Source organism: Galendromus occidentalis, unplaced genomic scaffold, assembly GCF_000255335.2.
Source record: "Galendromus occidentalis unplaced genomic scaffold, Mocc_1.1 scf7180000077404, whole genome shotgun sequence".
NCBI lineage: Eukaryota > Metazoa > Arthropoda > Arachnida > Mesostigmata > Phytoseiidae > Galendromus > Galendromus occidentalis.
This window is the reverse complement of record NW_003805392.1, coordinates 78525-91626: the sequence shown is the minus strand read 5'-3', so window position 1 is coordinate 91626 and position 13102 is coordinate 78525. Positions and strand designations below refer to the sequence as shown.

The 13102-nt window shown below is 50.8% G+C and overlaps 3 protein-coding genes across 3 annotated transcripts; 1 reads left to right on the top strand and 2 right to left on the bottom strand.

Moving 5' to 3' along the window:
• Positions 1–4967: 4967 nt before the first annotated feature.
• On the bottom strand, positions 4968–9004 carry LOC108864154 (monoacylglycerol lipase ABHD12). Its single transcript, XM_029111216.1, has 6 exons — positions 8970–9004; positions 7961–7988; positions 6284–6493; positions 5918–6175; positions 5535–5802; positions 4968–5452 (listed from the first exon to the last, which is right to left on the bottom strand). The coding sequence occupies exons 1-6, from the start codon at positions 9002–9004 to the stop codon at positions 4968–4970; spliced, it is 1284 nt and encodes a 427-aa protein (XP_028967049.1).
• Positions 8442–11541, bottom strand: LOC100908974 (protein YAE1 homolog). Its single transcript, XM_003742449.3, has 3 exons — positions 11440–11541; positions 9824–9993; positions 8442–9549 (listed from the first exon to the last, which is right to left on the bottom strand). Exons 2-3 carry the CDS (start codon positions 9986–9988, stop codon positions 9280–9282), a joined length of 435 nt encoding a protein of 144 aa, XP_003742497.1. The 5' UTR covers positions 9989–9993; positions 11440–11541; the 3' UTR covers positions 8442–9279.
• A 109-nt stretch (positions 11542–11650) lies between these two features.
• On the top strand, positions 11651–12447 carry LOC100908731 (NADH dehydrogenase [ubiquinone] 1 alpha subcomplex subunit 7). Its single transcript, XM_003742447.1, has 3 exons — positions 11651–11868; positions 12081–12241; positions 12336–12447. The coding sequence occupies exons 1-3, from the start codon at positions 11803–11805 to the stop codon at positions 12376–12378; spliced, it is 270 nt and encodes an 89-aa protein (XP_003742495.1). The 5' UTR covers positions 11651–11802; the 3' UTR covers positions 12379–12447.
• The last annotated feature ends 655 nt before the right edge of the window (positions 12448–13102 follow it).

The window sequence follows — 13102 nt, the reverse complement described above, 5'->3', positions numbered from 1 at the left end:
CAAAATTCGAATCGGCGGCGGCTTGCTTGTTGCACACGCGCACTCTTGTCGCCCGCTCCGATCCGATCAGGAGAACTGACTAAGGCACTGGGTAAAATTGTGTTCGCGCAGCGCCAGCCGCCAGGGTGCGCTGGCAGTTCGCCTAGCTGAGAAAGGGCAACAGGTGTCCAAACGAGGAGGGGAGCGCTCCACGTTTTTTGACAAATTAAAAATCGTCAACAAACCCCGTCCTCCGGCTGGATGGGCTCAGACTATTGATTTCCATACGACAAATGGAACATACCGGCATCATGACTCCAATTCTTACCTGATATTCGCAGACAAGAACCATGATGGCCGAGAGCTCGGGGTCCCGGGCTCTTTCTGGGCGGAGCTCGAAAGCAGCTGCATTTTGGTTAGGTTTCATCCGGAGCGTTTCTTTTTCGTCGCTCCCTCCAGTCCCGTGAACGAAGGGACAAAAGGGCCTGTTGCGCGTGGCTTGGTGGTGCAATTCGGTCGACCGAAGCCAAGAGAGTTTGCCCCGGCATTCGGTCAACCAGAATCGGGCACCCGCTGAATACCTAATGGGAAAAGAGCGTCAGACATTCCGTCATTGGTAAGGATCGTCAAGTTTTTCGAGCGATTTCTCGGCTTCCCCGAATTTTGTGAAATTCCGCTCCAGCAACTTATCGACTTCCAAGGAGCGTCTGCGCTGATTGATCGATTGATTGCGAATCGGACGTTTCGAGCCAGGACTTCGCCTGGGGAGCATGTCGGAAGAATTGAGGAAGGGTTTTCGCTGAAACTTTTCGAGTTGGTATTTCCAGACAAACGTTCAATGTTCAATCATCTCATCGGGCTGATTCTCGTGAATTTCTCGAGCCAACCTGGGACTAGAGCGCCAGAGTCATTGAATGGTTCAGACCCGTGGCAGCGATCCACTGGTTCGCCTGTCTGGCTGCCGTGACCCCTCATCGGCTCCGATGATACATTTCAGTCAATATCGAGGATGAGAACAGGGGAATCTGGCTCCCAGAAGTAATCTTGAATTATCGGGTGCTGTGCCTAAGGCTCCAGAGCGATCTCTTCTGAGCGTTCCGCCGAGCTTGACAATAGGGCATACTCGCCAAAAACTCATCGCATACATCAGCGCTTCTCAAACTAGGGGGAGGCGTCTCCCGGGGGAGACGTGGGAGAAGTTTAGGGGAGACGCGGAGGATCCCTAGAATTCCCAACCGACCATTTTTTCGTCTCAGAGAGGTCACTCAGCTCACTGCTAGTCTACAATAAGTCTTTAATCATTTTACGATTTATCGAGAGAGCCATATTCCATGAAGAAAACGGCACTGTGACATGTTCAGGTCGAAACTTCACATTCTCAGATATACGGTGATCTCCTTGGGAGACGCGAGCGCCCCTCAAAAGGCTTAGGGGAGACGTGGGGGAGAAAAGTTTGAGAACCGCTGGCCTACATGAATATGATACCTACTACCTCAGGACTGCCGAAATATCGGCGTACATGATGTACAGTCTGTGAGCTGTATCCCCATGAGTTCTTATCTACCACCGGAGTCCTGGATCGCTTGCCACATGCAACGAATAAAAATACAGACATGCATTTTTCGAACGAGCGAGGCTATCCTTCGAACAATTAAGAGATTTTCGCCGAGGAAATCGATTTCGAGTGTGCTGAGAACGAATTCGGATAGCATTCAATTTCTTTGCTCCGCAGAGAATTTTGTTCGCTGCTCATGCTGTCTTCTTCAGAGCGAAGCCAGCGGCCTGCTAGGTGCAATAAACTGATGCCGAGGACAAGTAGGAATTCCGCAGTCGTTTGACTCTCTGCGGGGAACAAAAACGGGACTCCAGGGAGCCGCCTCTGGACTATTGGAGGGGTGCAGGCCGGCGAGCGTTTGGCTGCTCGACACTCATTCACCAAGACACGCACATACACACGCGTCAACGCATAGGGTCGTCTTCCGGAGGATTTCCTCCCGAAGTTATGGCATGAAGTGACAGCAACTGAAGGAAGGCTTTCGTCCCTATCGGGGCCGCGAGCTCGACTTGAAACAATGGTTGTCGATGCGCCGATCGGCATTTTAGGAGCGGGCGCTGGAACCGAGTCCCGAGCGGATTGTAGGCGCGAGACGACACATTTCTTCGCTGTTAATATGTTATCTAGGCAGCAGCGGGTGTTCGGCGCCTTGTAGTCTGTTCGTAGTATTTTCGCCAGCACGCCCGCCAGTCAGCTGTTACGAGACTGGTAGCCACACCCTATCTGGGCAAAGGCGAGGTCAATATCAAGGTAATGTTCACTTCAAGAATAGAAGATGTAACCAATCGGGATAAAATGGAGCAGTGTTCGAGGCGACCCCCGATCCAAGCAGGAGTTGCCATTGGAGCGCCCTCCTCTGGGACCCTCGTGGATGTGCGATGAAACCAGAGCTCATTGGAAGGTGGCGATCGACGCTTGGTTGTGTTTCGGACATCCCCCGAGAGGCTCGTTGGAATTTCCGGAAATCAACTCTGAGGGAAGGGTTCATGGGGACAGACGCAGCAGACGGAATCGGAGCGGAACGGGATCCTATCCGACATCCGTTCCGGTTTGGGGATTCTGTCGACGCTCGAACCCATCTTGGAGCAATTGCATTCGGCAAGTTCCCCGATTAAGAAACTTTCCCCAAGTCCCCGCGACCCTAGCAGCAGGAATCGTATTTGATCCGGAGCTGGAATCCACCAGTCTCTCCCGAAATCACCTTGCAGCGCTTGGCCTTCCTTCAGATCGGAAAGGGCGAATCTCTTCGCTGCGGGCAGACATTTTCAGGCAGGTTCATGGAGTCACATTCATGCAATGAAAGGGATAAGTCATTTTAAACAACTCCGCTACCGTTTAATAATCGAGAAGACCGAAAGGTAATCTAAAACTAGAAGCGCTTCGTTCGGCAATAGCTATCGCATCGGCAAGTTTGCAAACTGTGCCTCGGTCACTCCAACCCTATGTATAAACAAGCGGAGCTGGCAGCGAATTGGCCAGCCACAATTACACGCTTTGAATCCTAAAGAGCCTTCGCCAGCCACAATATTCACAACAACATCGGTCGACCAACCGCTAGGGACGGAATCTGAAGATGAATATCGTTGGGGTCAGGCTTAATCGGGTAGCGTCAACTGCCAAGCGCCTCCGCCATATTGTCGCCAATTCAACACTTATCCGCGGGAGGGGTGAATAGAGACTGGAAAGAGGGTGCCGCCCGAACTGATTGACGACAAGCTTCACAGCCGTGCTGTATAGATCGATTCGACGGACCTTCAGCTGAAGAGGCGGCATCTGGGAGGAGCGATCAGTATATTGCCTCGGTTCAGCTTCGGCTCCAGACAAGTTTAGTATGGCTCAGACAAAGTTCCGCTATGATTCCTCCCGGAGGTCTTCCGATCCGTACGATTTCCGGAATGTCGCGGAATGGGTGTCGGAAATCGTCGCTTTGCTCACCGAGATTCGGGAGACATCTTAGAGAGAATCTTGTTCGAACGATACGGGACTACGAGTCATTCCAAAAGGGTTACATCAAAGCTTGTTCCTTTTCAGCGATCCGTTCCGCTGGGCTCGAATCTTTGTCTTTCAACAAGATCTCGCTCATGTTTTCCTTGTGGTTTCCAGCCGCTCGTCAATCTCCGGAGAGCCCCGTCGCTCAATCTTGTGCGAAGAATGCTGCTTCCGAAAATAGTCGACCGCGAAGGAGCCCATTAGGAGTCACCCAATTATTGAGACAGCTAGTCTCGACATCTGAAAACTCGTTCGCCGCGTGTTTTAGTATTTCTCTAAGCGATTGCTCAATTGTGTCTGGATTAGGGTATCGAGTCCAGTGAGTCATTCACTGTGCTTGTTCCAATCGTCGCGGAGAAATTTCAGATTGTAGAGAGCATTCCACACGACAAGTCAGATCGGAATCTACCGTGAATAAGAGGCAGTGAGTGTGGAACGCTCCAAGACTTAACATCGAGAAATCGAAATGCACCCTTCGGATTAATTATGAAATCCACAGATTGTGGCTGGAATAAGGAAGCCTATAAATCGGCCCGTTCGACAGACGAAGATCACCCACGCCTCGGGGCCAGCAGCGTAATTGGCAAAAATCTCGATGGGGATTAACCCATAGGGGCCATAGGGATTCGAATGGAAAACCTGGTTGATAGCTGTTTCGGGGTGCTCCATCGCTATGCGAGGGGACATCAGTGCTCGAGTGCATGGTAGACTCATCGACATTTCTCGCCTCATCGATGCTATCGTCATCAAGCACCTCAGAGGCAATATTCCTTCGGAACCTGATGAGTTTATAGCGGTGGCTCAAGTAGGGGGCGGGAGGGGGCACGCGCCCTTCAGCGGGCACGGTTTCCGAAAAAAACGGAGATGTCTCGACAAAATTTCCAGCATAGTCTGTATCGTCGAGCATTCAGTTTATCAGCTCCTTGGTCGGGACAGTTTTCAGCGAACTGAATGAGGCTCTCGAGCAAAATTCCTTAACCCTGACAATGAGCTATCCTCAAAGCGTCACCAACTAAGGAGTTGGTGGAATTCTACGTGCGCAATGAAAGAGCCGCGTCCTACAGATTTCCATGACGGAACGCTCCTTTATCAATCATCAGCATCATTCTCCAACTTAATAAGGGGAAATCACGGAGGATCACAGCGGTCTTCCCGGAATCATTCCGCCCTTGAACGAAAACAAAAATACTCCTGACTGATAACAAATGAACACTTCGTGGTATGTTATTGGTCAGAGCTCCCGGAATCCTTATTCGGCGGTTTCGAGAACAAATCTTCGGGATCATGGGAGTGAAATTCATTTTGAGCTCCAAGAACGGTGGACCTCTCGCTCCAACGGAACTAGCGTTCAGAGAATCTAAGTTTCGGCCCGAAGCAGCCAAGGGGCTCGTTCGAGCTCGCCCGCGGCTCACTTATCGGGGAACATTGAGCAATCACACGTGAATCACAATTCGTCTCCGGGTATATCGTGACTTTCGATGCTTTTCCCCGGAGCCCCTTCGCTCGTTTCAAAACCTTCATCGCCAACTGTTGCTGAATCTGCTCCATCTTCGATGTTCGCGGAGGGTTCCGCGTCTCGCATTCCGCTTGCTGAGGACTCTTCAAGGCGACCAGCAGACTCTTTCGGGGCGGGCATACTGACGTTACCGTAGCGCCGAATGAAGTCAGCGACCACTTCTTTGACCTTAGGGTCTCTGAAGATATAACGGTGTCCAAGACTGTACGAGTCGTCCGCTTGATAGAAGTGTATGGGACCCTTGGCAAGGACTCGCAGGGTCCTGAGCAGTTTCTGACCGAGCTCATAGGGCACCAGAGCATCATCCGTAGAATGGATCATCAACAATGGAACATTGACAGAAGGGGCGAGCTGCTCGGTCTCATAGAAGGTTTCATCGTCGTCTCTGAGCTTATTCGTGACGCTTTCCACCACTGCGAAAAAAAAGTCGAATTAGTTCGATTTCACACCATTCTGTGCTAGCCTAGAAGGAAAAGACGCGACGCTCACGGATACCTTTCTGCATAAACGGAAGCGCACGGTAAGGCATGGAGATCGGCCATTTGGAAGCAGCTTCACTGAGCGAGTTGAAAGGCGCTTCGAGCACCACGCCCATCGGACTTCGGTGTAATTCCGTGAAGGCTTCAATCAGCTGAACTGCCACTCCAGTGCCCAGGGAGTGACCCCACACCAATATGCGGGAATCGTTCTTTTTGATCAGTTTCCGGACGTAATCGAACATCACAGTCGAATCATGAAGCAATCCTTCCCGGTCTGGCAGAACCTTTACGATGAAAATCGGATCAGACCATCTGAGTCTTCTCCTTCTAGAAAAAATCCGGTAGGCTGGAATAGTGCTCTCCTCCTCGGATGCTTTCGGGTAGATGATTTGAGCTTACCTGAGTGGAATCGCCGAAACCTCGGTAGTCGAAAGTGAACAAGTGAGCGTCGAGTTCCTCGCTCTGAGTGAGAGTTTTATAGAGACCGACTCTATAATCACAAGCCCGACACTGGCCGTGTCCATGGTAGTAAATGATCACGGGCCGATTGTCGTCCAGCATCCAAGGTTGAGGTTCTCGACCGCTGTTCTGTGACGATAACTTCTCCCAGATCCCTTTGGGGGGTATATACCACACTCCCAGTCGGATGTCCCCCACCTTTGAAAAATTTCCATGGAGGGACAAGCAATCAGCGATGCAGTATCAAATATCGACTCAATTCAGACTTGGATGGAATCCACGACCTCGTAGCAGAGGTCTACTTACGCTGTTCACGTAGAAATTCTTCGAGTGGGGCAGGCCATATTCGTTTGGTTTTGTGTAATCGTGGAAGGGCCAAGTCAAAAAGGCTCCGAAAATCATGATCTGTCTGAAGCGTAACGAATAGAAGAATACTGCCGGGAAGGCCAAATAGACAATTGCCAAACCACGAAGAATGTGACGTCCATAGCGCCGGTAGAACCCCATGAGCGAGACCTGGGAAATATGAATCATCGATTAAGGAAGCTGAACCTTCATGGATTATCGTACTTCATCCGCTGAAACTCCGTGTGAGTGGAGGGACGCAGGTCGTAGAGCTTCGGACACCTTGGAAGGGAGACGATCTCAAACAAAAATCCCTCCGACGATGACATACATATACACAGCTATCACTCACCACGGAAGTCCCCGACATGTAAGCCTCGCCGCACGACTACGATGAGGGGGTATTAGATCCATTCAATGAGAGCGTCATGCAACAGCCATTTGTTAAGGAATACACTATACTTGTTCTGGCCTTCTATTCCCAAAAGAATGCAGCTTCGCCACCTTTCCTGTACAGCTTCATCGCCGAAAATTGGTTTCGTGAGTCCTCGGGACAGAAACTGCGAAATACCGATGCGGGAAACTTCGGTGATACCGAGACGGTTCCAATCGATTCTAATTGAAAGGCAGCCGGCATTTTATCCGCGCAATATGTGCCTAACGCCCAAAGTCGAACAAGCGATCGGTGGCAGCTATAAACTAGATTCTAGATCATGGTACCGAATCCCTGAGATTTCCCCCAGACACTACGGGGGGAGTCATTCAACATCTCTTATTTTCCAATTTTCGAGTTTTCCGTATTGAGTTGCAGGAGAGCGAAAGCAAACTCCGGCGAGGATAGCGGGTCAGCTTGTACCACAGGAGAGATCGGATGAATGGGAAATCGCGGAGGGAAATCGAGATCCGCTCTTTGGCTCGCAATGTGTCCGGTCGGAAGTCTCGCTCCAGGAAACGTCAAGAAAGAAAGCAAGGAGCCGATTCTGTGGAGAAATCTGGAGATCCGCGCGAGCATTGTGGCTATCAAATTGAATAATCACAGTCGCTATCATAAGATGATCGCGATTCACCTGTTAGAAGTTGATGGTGTTCAATTGAGTCAGGAGTCAGAAGCTCTGTTTATCGTAGTACTACGTCACCAAAACTCGGAACTGCGCTCGCGGGTCACTAGGAGCTCATTCAACACGGCCCTATTTCCGATAATTCGCCAGGTTTCCGCTCAGCTACCGACGGAGTGAGCTTCTCTCGATAATCACATCAGACGCGTCCACACTCCAGACGATCAAGTGGTGAACAGGAGTGATCTTCTGATGATCAAAAACGAGGCACGAAACTATCGCGCATTTCCCTTGTTAGCATCACGCAATGTTACAGCTGGATGTGGAATATTATTTTTAGACCCGCTGAGCGAATCAACCCGTGCCCGAGCGACGTGGATTTTTTCCCGACAGAGGTCCATTCAAACTCTCCTGACGTGTAGTTCTGGAGAGACGAGCTTGAGTTACAAGCATCCGTGGAATCAAAGAACACTCAATTCTTGATATAGAAAATTGTTAACGGTCAATTATTTATTCATCGTTCTTGATCTAACAATGATCGCAATGCATCGAGCTCTTGTCGTCGACGGGTGAATTATATAAGTGGGTTTAGTTCATCGTGCTTCATTAACCTATTCAGGGTGGGATGAGTGGGTTCCTTGCTCGGTGGCAGTTGTGTGTCAGGAAGGGTATCACAAGACAGTGCAAGTTGTTCGGAGGTCGATCCGATGCGGGATCGACCGTCATCGAATTTTCACTCGTCTTCTCAAGACTAACGGTTTCAAATATTAAAGCTAGCCGCAGACTCAACATCAATCAGAAAATTGCAGGGTTACACCTATCCGTCGCGGCGTATGCTCGGTCGATAGCGTCAAGAATTGAGCCCCACATCTGGAATCGCTCATACATCGTGTTTTATCGAATATGATCGATTTCTCGACCGCTCAGACAAACTCTCGGAAGATTGCTGGCCGAGATGGTTCAAAGCCGCTACAGTGATAGTTGAAGAAGTACATGGAAGGTCATATAAGTATATTGCTGCATATCAACAATACTCGTTGGGAGAAAAGTTCGAAGGCAAATAGATAGAGATGTTCCTGTCATAGCAGTTTCATGTAAGCAATGATGAGCTTATAATATTGAGCATGCCCTCGTATCCAGTGAAGCGTACGCTCGCCGACCGAGAATCAACCCTTGATCGTTCAGACCTCGCTCGAAATCCTGTATGAGAAATCTCTCCTAAAGCTCTCGTCACGCCGGAATCGGCGCGGGTACTCGCGCTTTGCAATACTTTTGGTAGGCAACGCAGTTTTGGTTTTTGAAAGGAATTATCCGAATCGAAGAGTCCTGCTCCGCTTTCCTTTGGCATTCATTCTCACATACTTTGGTGAACTCTTCATCCTGCGTCGTGCATGGGCATGGCGCTCGAGAATGTAATTCTTCCTCATATCTCTGGAGGAGAATCGATACCGACAATGAGCGAGTTCCATCGCAGTCGGAGACAAAGTATAGCACCTTGAGCTGATTTCGCAGCTTCCGCACGGGTCCGCTGCCATGGAGTTGTGGGCTTCGGCGGAAGGTTGAATAATTGCTTAGGCTAGGAGTCATTGGACTCAGAGGCCAATGATCGCGACCGCTTGCGGACCATCGTTGCCCACAGAATCGACGAAATACTTTGTAGGTTGTGTAGCATCGTGTATCTACATACAACAGGGTCTGAGAGCTTCATCCTCGCGAGACTCGACCGCTGTCCTAACACAGCGACGTCATTTCCGAAACCATCATTCTGCATCCGTTGTGCCTTGTTTCGCCACGGGTAGGGAACATATCGGAACCGACGACGCCAGCATCAAGTAGGTTTTCCTATGATGAGGTACAGTGTTGAGCTACGCCGTTTGTCGTCGTGATGCTGATTGTTCGTATTCAGAGGTCAGTCATCGTGTCCAGCAAATGGGCCATGCCGAGTGTATGAAGCACACGCGCGATATCCTTTTTGACCTCTTCCATGCTACCCCGGATCTCCTCGAGAGGAGCTTCGCTGTTGATGGCTTTCTGCTCGAACTCGAGCAACTTCCCGTAGAGGGCGTAAAGCTGAATTTTCTCTTCCTGACCGCTGTCGAGTTTCTTGATCGAAGTACTAAGACCCTGCACGAAACCTCTCCATATTGAAATATTCTCTACCAGTTGGAAGCCCTGTGTGACCAAAAACAGGCGATTAGTGGAATTCCAAGACTCCAACCGAAAATCATCGAGGAGATCATTTGCTTGGCTGTCCGTTCACCAGGAGGCGAGCGAGCTCCGTCTCGCCCCGCGATGCGAGAAGTACTACAGCCGCTGAGAGAATCTATTCGTTCTCTCCGGCGAGCATTCTCAATCAGCTAGCGGAATTCCTAGAGCCATGTTCCGATTCCCCATCGGTAATCGGCCTCGGTTTCGGAATCGAAATTCCAGTCCAACTCAAACTCACCTGTTTGAAACCGGAATCAAAACCCTGCTGTAAGGCTTTGTCTTTCCCGTCGGTGAGACCTTCGCGAGTGCCTTCGGTTGCCGAAGCCTCCTCGTTCCGGGTAAACTCCTTGTCCGCAAGCTTTCTATCATCAGCTTGTTCATCGAAAATTCCATCGTCTGCCATACTTCCTGAATCAGGATGAGAAAGAGAGAATCGCGCTTAATCGAGATGGGGGCTCCCTTCCCGCTTCAATGATCAGCACAATTAGCCAGCGGACGCGCTCTCTGAGACGGACGGGTAGATTCACGTGGGGAATTTCGATCGCGCACCGCAGAACTCCTTGTCGGCTGTCATCAAAGCAACATCGATCCTATGACGCTCCCGGTACTGAGCGTGATAACTCCAAGCAGAACAGCCGGACGCGCCCTCCGTCCGTCTGACGTGGAAAGGTCTGCCCGCCGACGACCGAAACATTGGACAGGAGGAAGCCGTCAACAACGACGTCGCCGCCGTCGTCGCTTTCGTTGATGACTCCGGCCGACAGAAACGTGCGAAGCAGACGAAGTCAGCCGGTTTTTTTCAGCTTCTGCCACATCTTCTGCCATCTCTGTTCTTGGAGCTGTCAGAACAACTGACCTCGAAAGTCTCGGCTCTTTTCCGTTTTCCCGATAATCTTCAGATAAATCGAGAGGGGCGGGGGAGGGGTGGTTCGAACCCGAGCCGCGATTATCCCTGGCGCCTAGGGATTACCAGCGAACAGAGGACATGTGGGGCGTTTGGTGAAAGAGATCGACTTGGCAGGCGTTCCTGCCCGCTTCAGCATTTTCTATCGATGGGAACTTCTTGGCAGAGATTTTCTCCAAGAAGTCACAGCTCATCGGACAACCATCGGTTGAGATGGAGAGCGGGGCTAGGTGTGGGGTGTAGGAACTCGTCCGAAAATCAAAATCATACATATTTGAAGAGGAGGCGGTACGATGCGGTGCTAGATATACAAAGAGCGGTTCTGCCGACGACTTGTTTCAAACTTCAAAGACCGATACGGGTGTTGTGCGATGTCGCGCCACTTGAGAAGGAATATTCGCAGCAATGAGCGGACATGAGACACACGACATTGAAGCATCGCGCTAGTGCGATCTTCTCGAGATTGGAGAAACTATCAGCGACCGGAGACACCTCTACACTTCCCCTTGAATTGTAGGAAGCTCCAGGATCGAAGTGCCAGCCTGCTCCCTACGTCAGAAAACCGAATATACTTTGAGGGAAAATGGGCTTCCAAAAACGAATCTCTCGCGAATTAAGATGCAACATTATTCGTGAAGCCTGTTCTGGGAGAACAAAATTTTTCCTAAGCACGAGACGGAGAATCGCTCCCCCTTTGATTAGACTTCACTCGCAGCATGATGGGCTCGGATTGCTCCTCGTGAATGCTCGTTACAACACAGCGGCGAACTCACGTTATTAGAAGCACAAATTACAAACGAATCACATGCACTCGATTACACAGAGATGAAGCAGCACACTTGGAGACGAAGTCGGAGAGGAAGAGCGGATGTCTCTGGAGATCCCAGCAGCTGGAACGCGCAGAGCGTGCACGCAGGACCCCGGGGTCGACTATTAGGACCGACACTCACCTTCCGCTGAGCTAGGCGACGCGAATTCAAAATTATTTGCCGTCCAACTTGACGGAAAATCGTCGAAAAGGAAACTCACGATCCCCCTTCCCTCTTTTCGGGTTTGGCAGTGGCGAGCCCAAAATATATCGGACATCCGCCGAAGAAAGGAGGGCTGGCCAACCTCGAAGCAGCCTCGTTTTCCTATAGCGTGTCCCGCACGGTAATGAGTGGTTTCGTTTCGACGCTCACAATCGAAACAGCTGGATGCTCTACCCTCTGCCCGTCTGTCTTGTCCCTGTTTACCACCAGCATCGGAACTCCAAGTTCCTTCTCCGAGAACTGGGCCATACAATACGCGGAAATTACTGAGAAACAGACGAAATGACTAAAGTCGAGCCACGACAGGCGACACAGGTCATAAAAACATTCAGGGCATGGTTGCTGGGCGTAAGTGAAGCTTTGAGTGCTTGAGCGCGATACCATTGAATCGTACGTTGGAGGTCAGACATGACATCTTCTGAGCACAAACTTCTAGAACTCGTTGGTGGGCGCTCGACCCCATCCAGGGCTGAACAGAGTCGATTGACAGCACGCGCGACATAGGAAATGAGTTCACCGCTTTGTCAGAGATTGAAACCGAGGTCTCTTCTTGTCGACAGAGAAAACCGAATGACCAGAATCGGTACGTGCAGTATCAGGCCCCTCGAGATCCTCCGACCGCGAAGCTCCCTGGAGGCCCGGCTCACAAGTTATCGGGGAATTACTACTTCAATCGAGATGCTCGTAGACAGGTCGCACCGCCAGTGAACCTTGGAGAAGGGTGAGAACACGCGCTGTTTTTTTTGTCGGTAAAATACTCTGTCGGCGATAAACTGTAAGCCGGACTCCTTACGAGTTCATTATTGATCTTTCAGGCAAGCGAAATTGCCGACCGCCGGCGTGCGTCTTCCTGAATGAATTGTGATCGAATGTTAAGTTTTCATAGCCAGAAATCACCGAATCGATTGAATAAACCGTGTTCCCCGACGCGGCATCCTTGATCACACGGCACGCGCAATCGAGGACTACCTTCTCGGCTGCGGAGAGTTCATGGCACAGGGGAGTCTATTGCGCCCATCGCACGCTCAGAGTTAGATTCACTCTCGCGCTCCTCTTGAGCGAGGAATCGGGGTGAGCTCTTGCTCGAAGAATGGACCAGCAATGCCATTCTGGCTGTGGGCATCGAGGTTTCCGACCCCTTGCCTTGGAATTGACAACGGCGAATCCGCGTCAAGGAAAACGGGTTTGGCCGGCTTCGACCCGTGGACTTCTTCACCCCTACCCTCTCGAAGGAGTGAAGCAGATTGGAATTATATTACCCCCCCCCCCAAGTCTTCTAGGCATGATGCCGGTTTCTCTGTCAATTGAAAAGCCCTTGTCATCCGCACGGAGCTTCTCAAGAGCCTTTCAGCAGCTTCCGGAAGGCTCGGCGCGCTGATCGGCTTGCCGTGAAGAAGCCGTTAAAATTTACTCGATTCACTCGAAGGGACGCGGCGGTCGACGAGCTAAGGCAGATGCGCGCAGTGCGAGATAGACGTACACGCAGTAGATCACAAACGGGAGTGGGTGGTGGAGAGACTCAAGATGCTCCCGACTCGACGGACTCGATACATGAGCGGGAGTGCCGCTCCTCCGGCGAAGC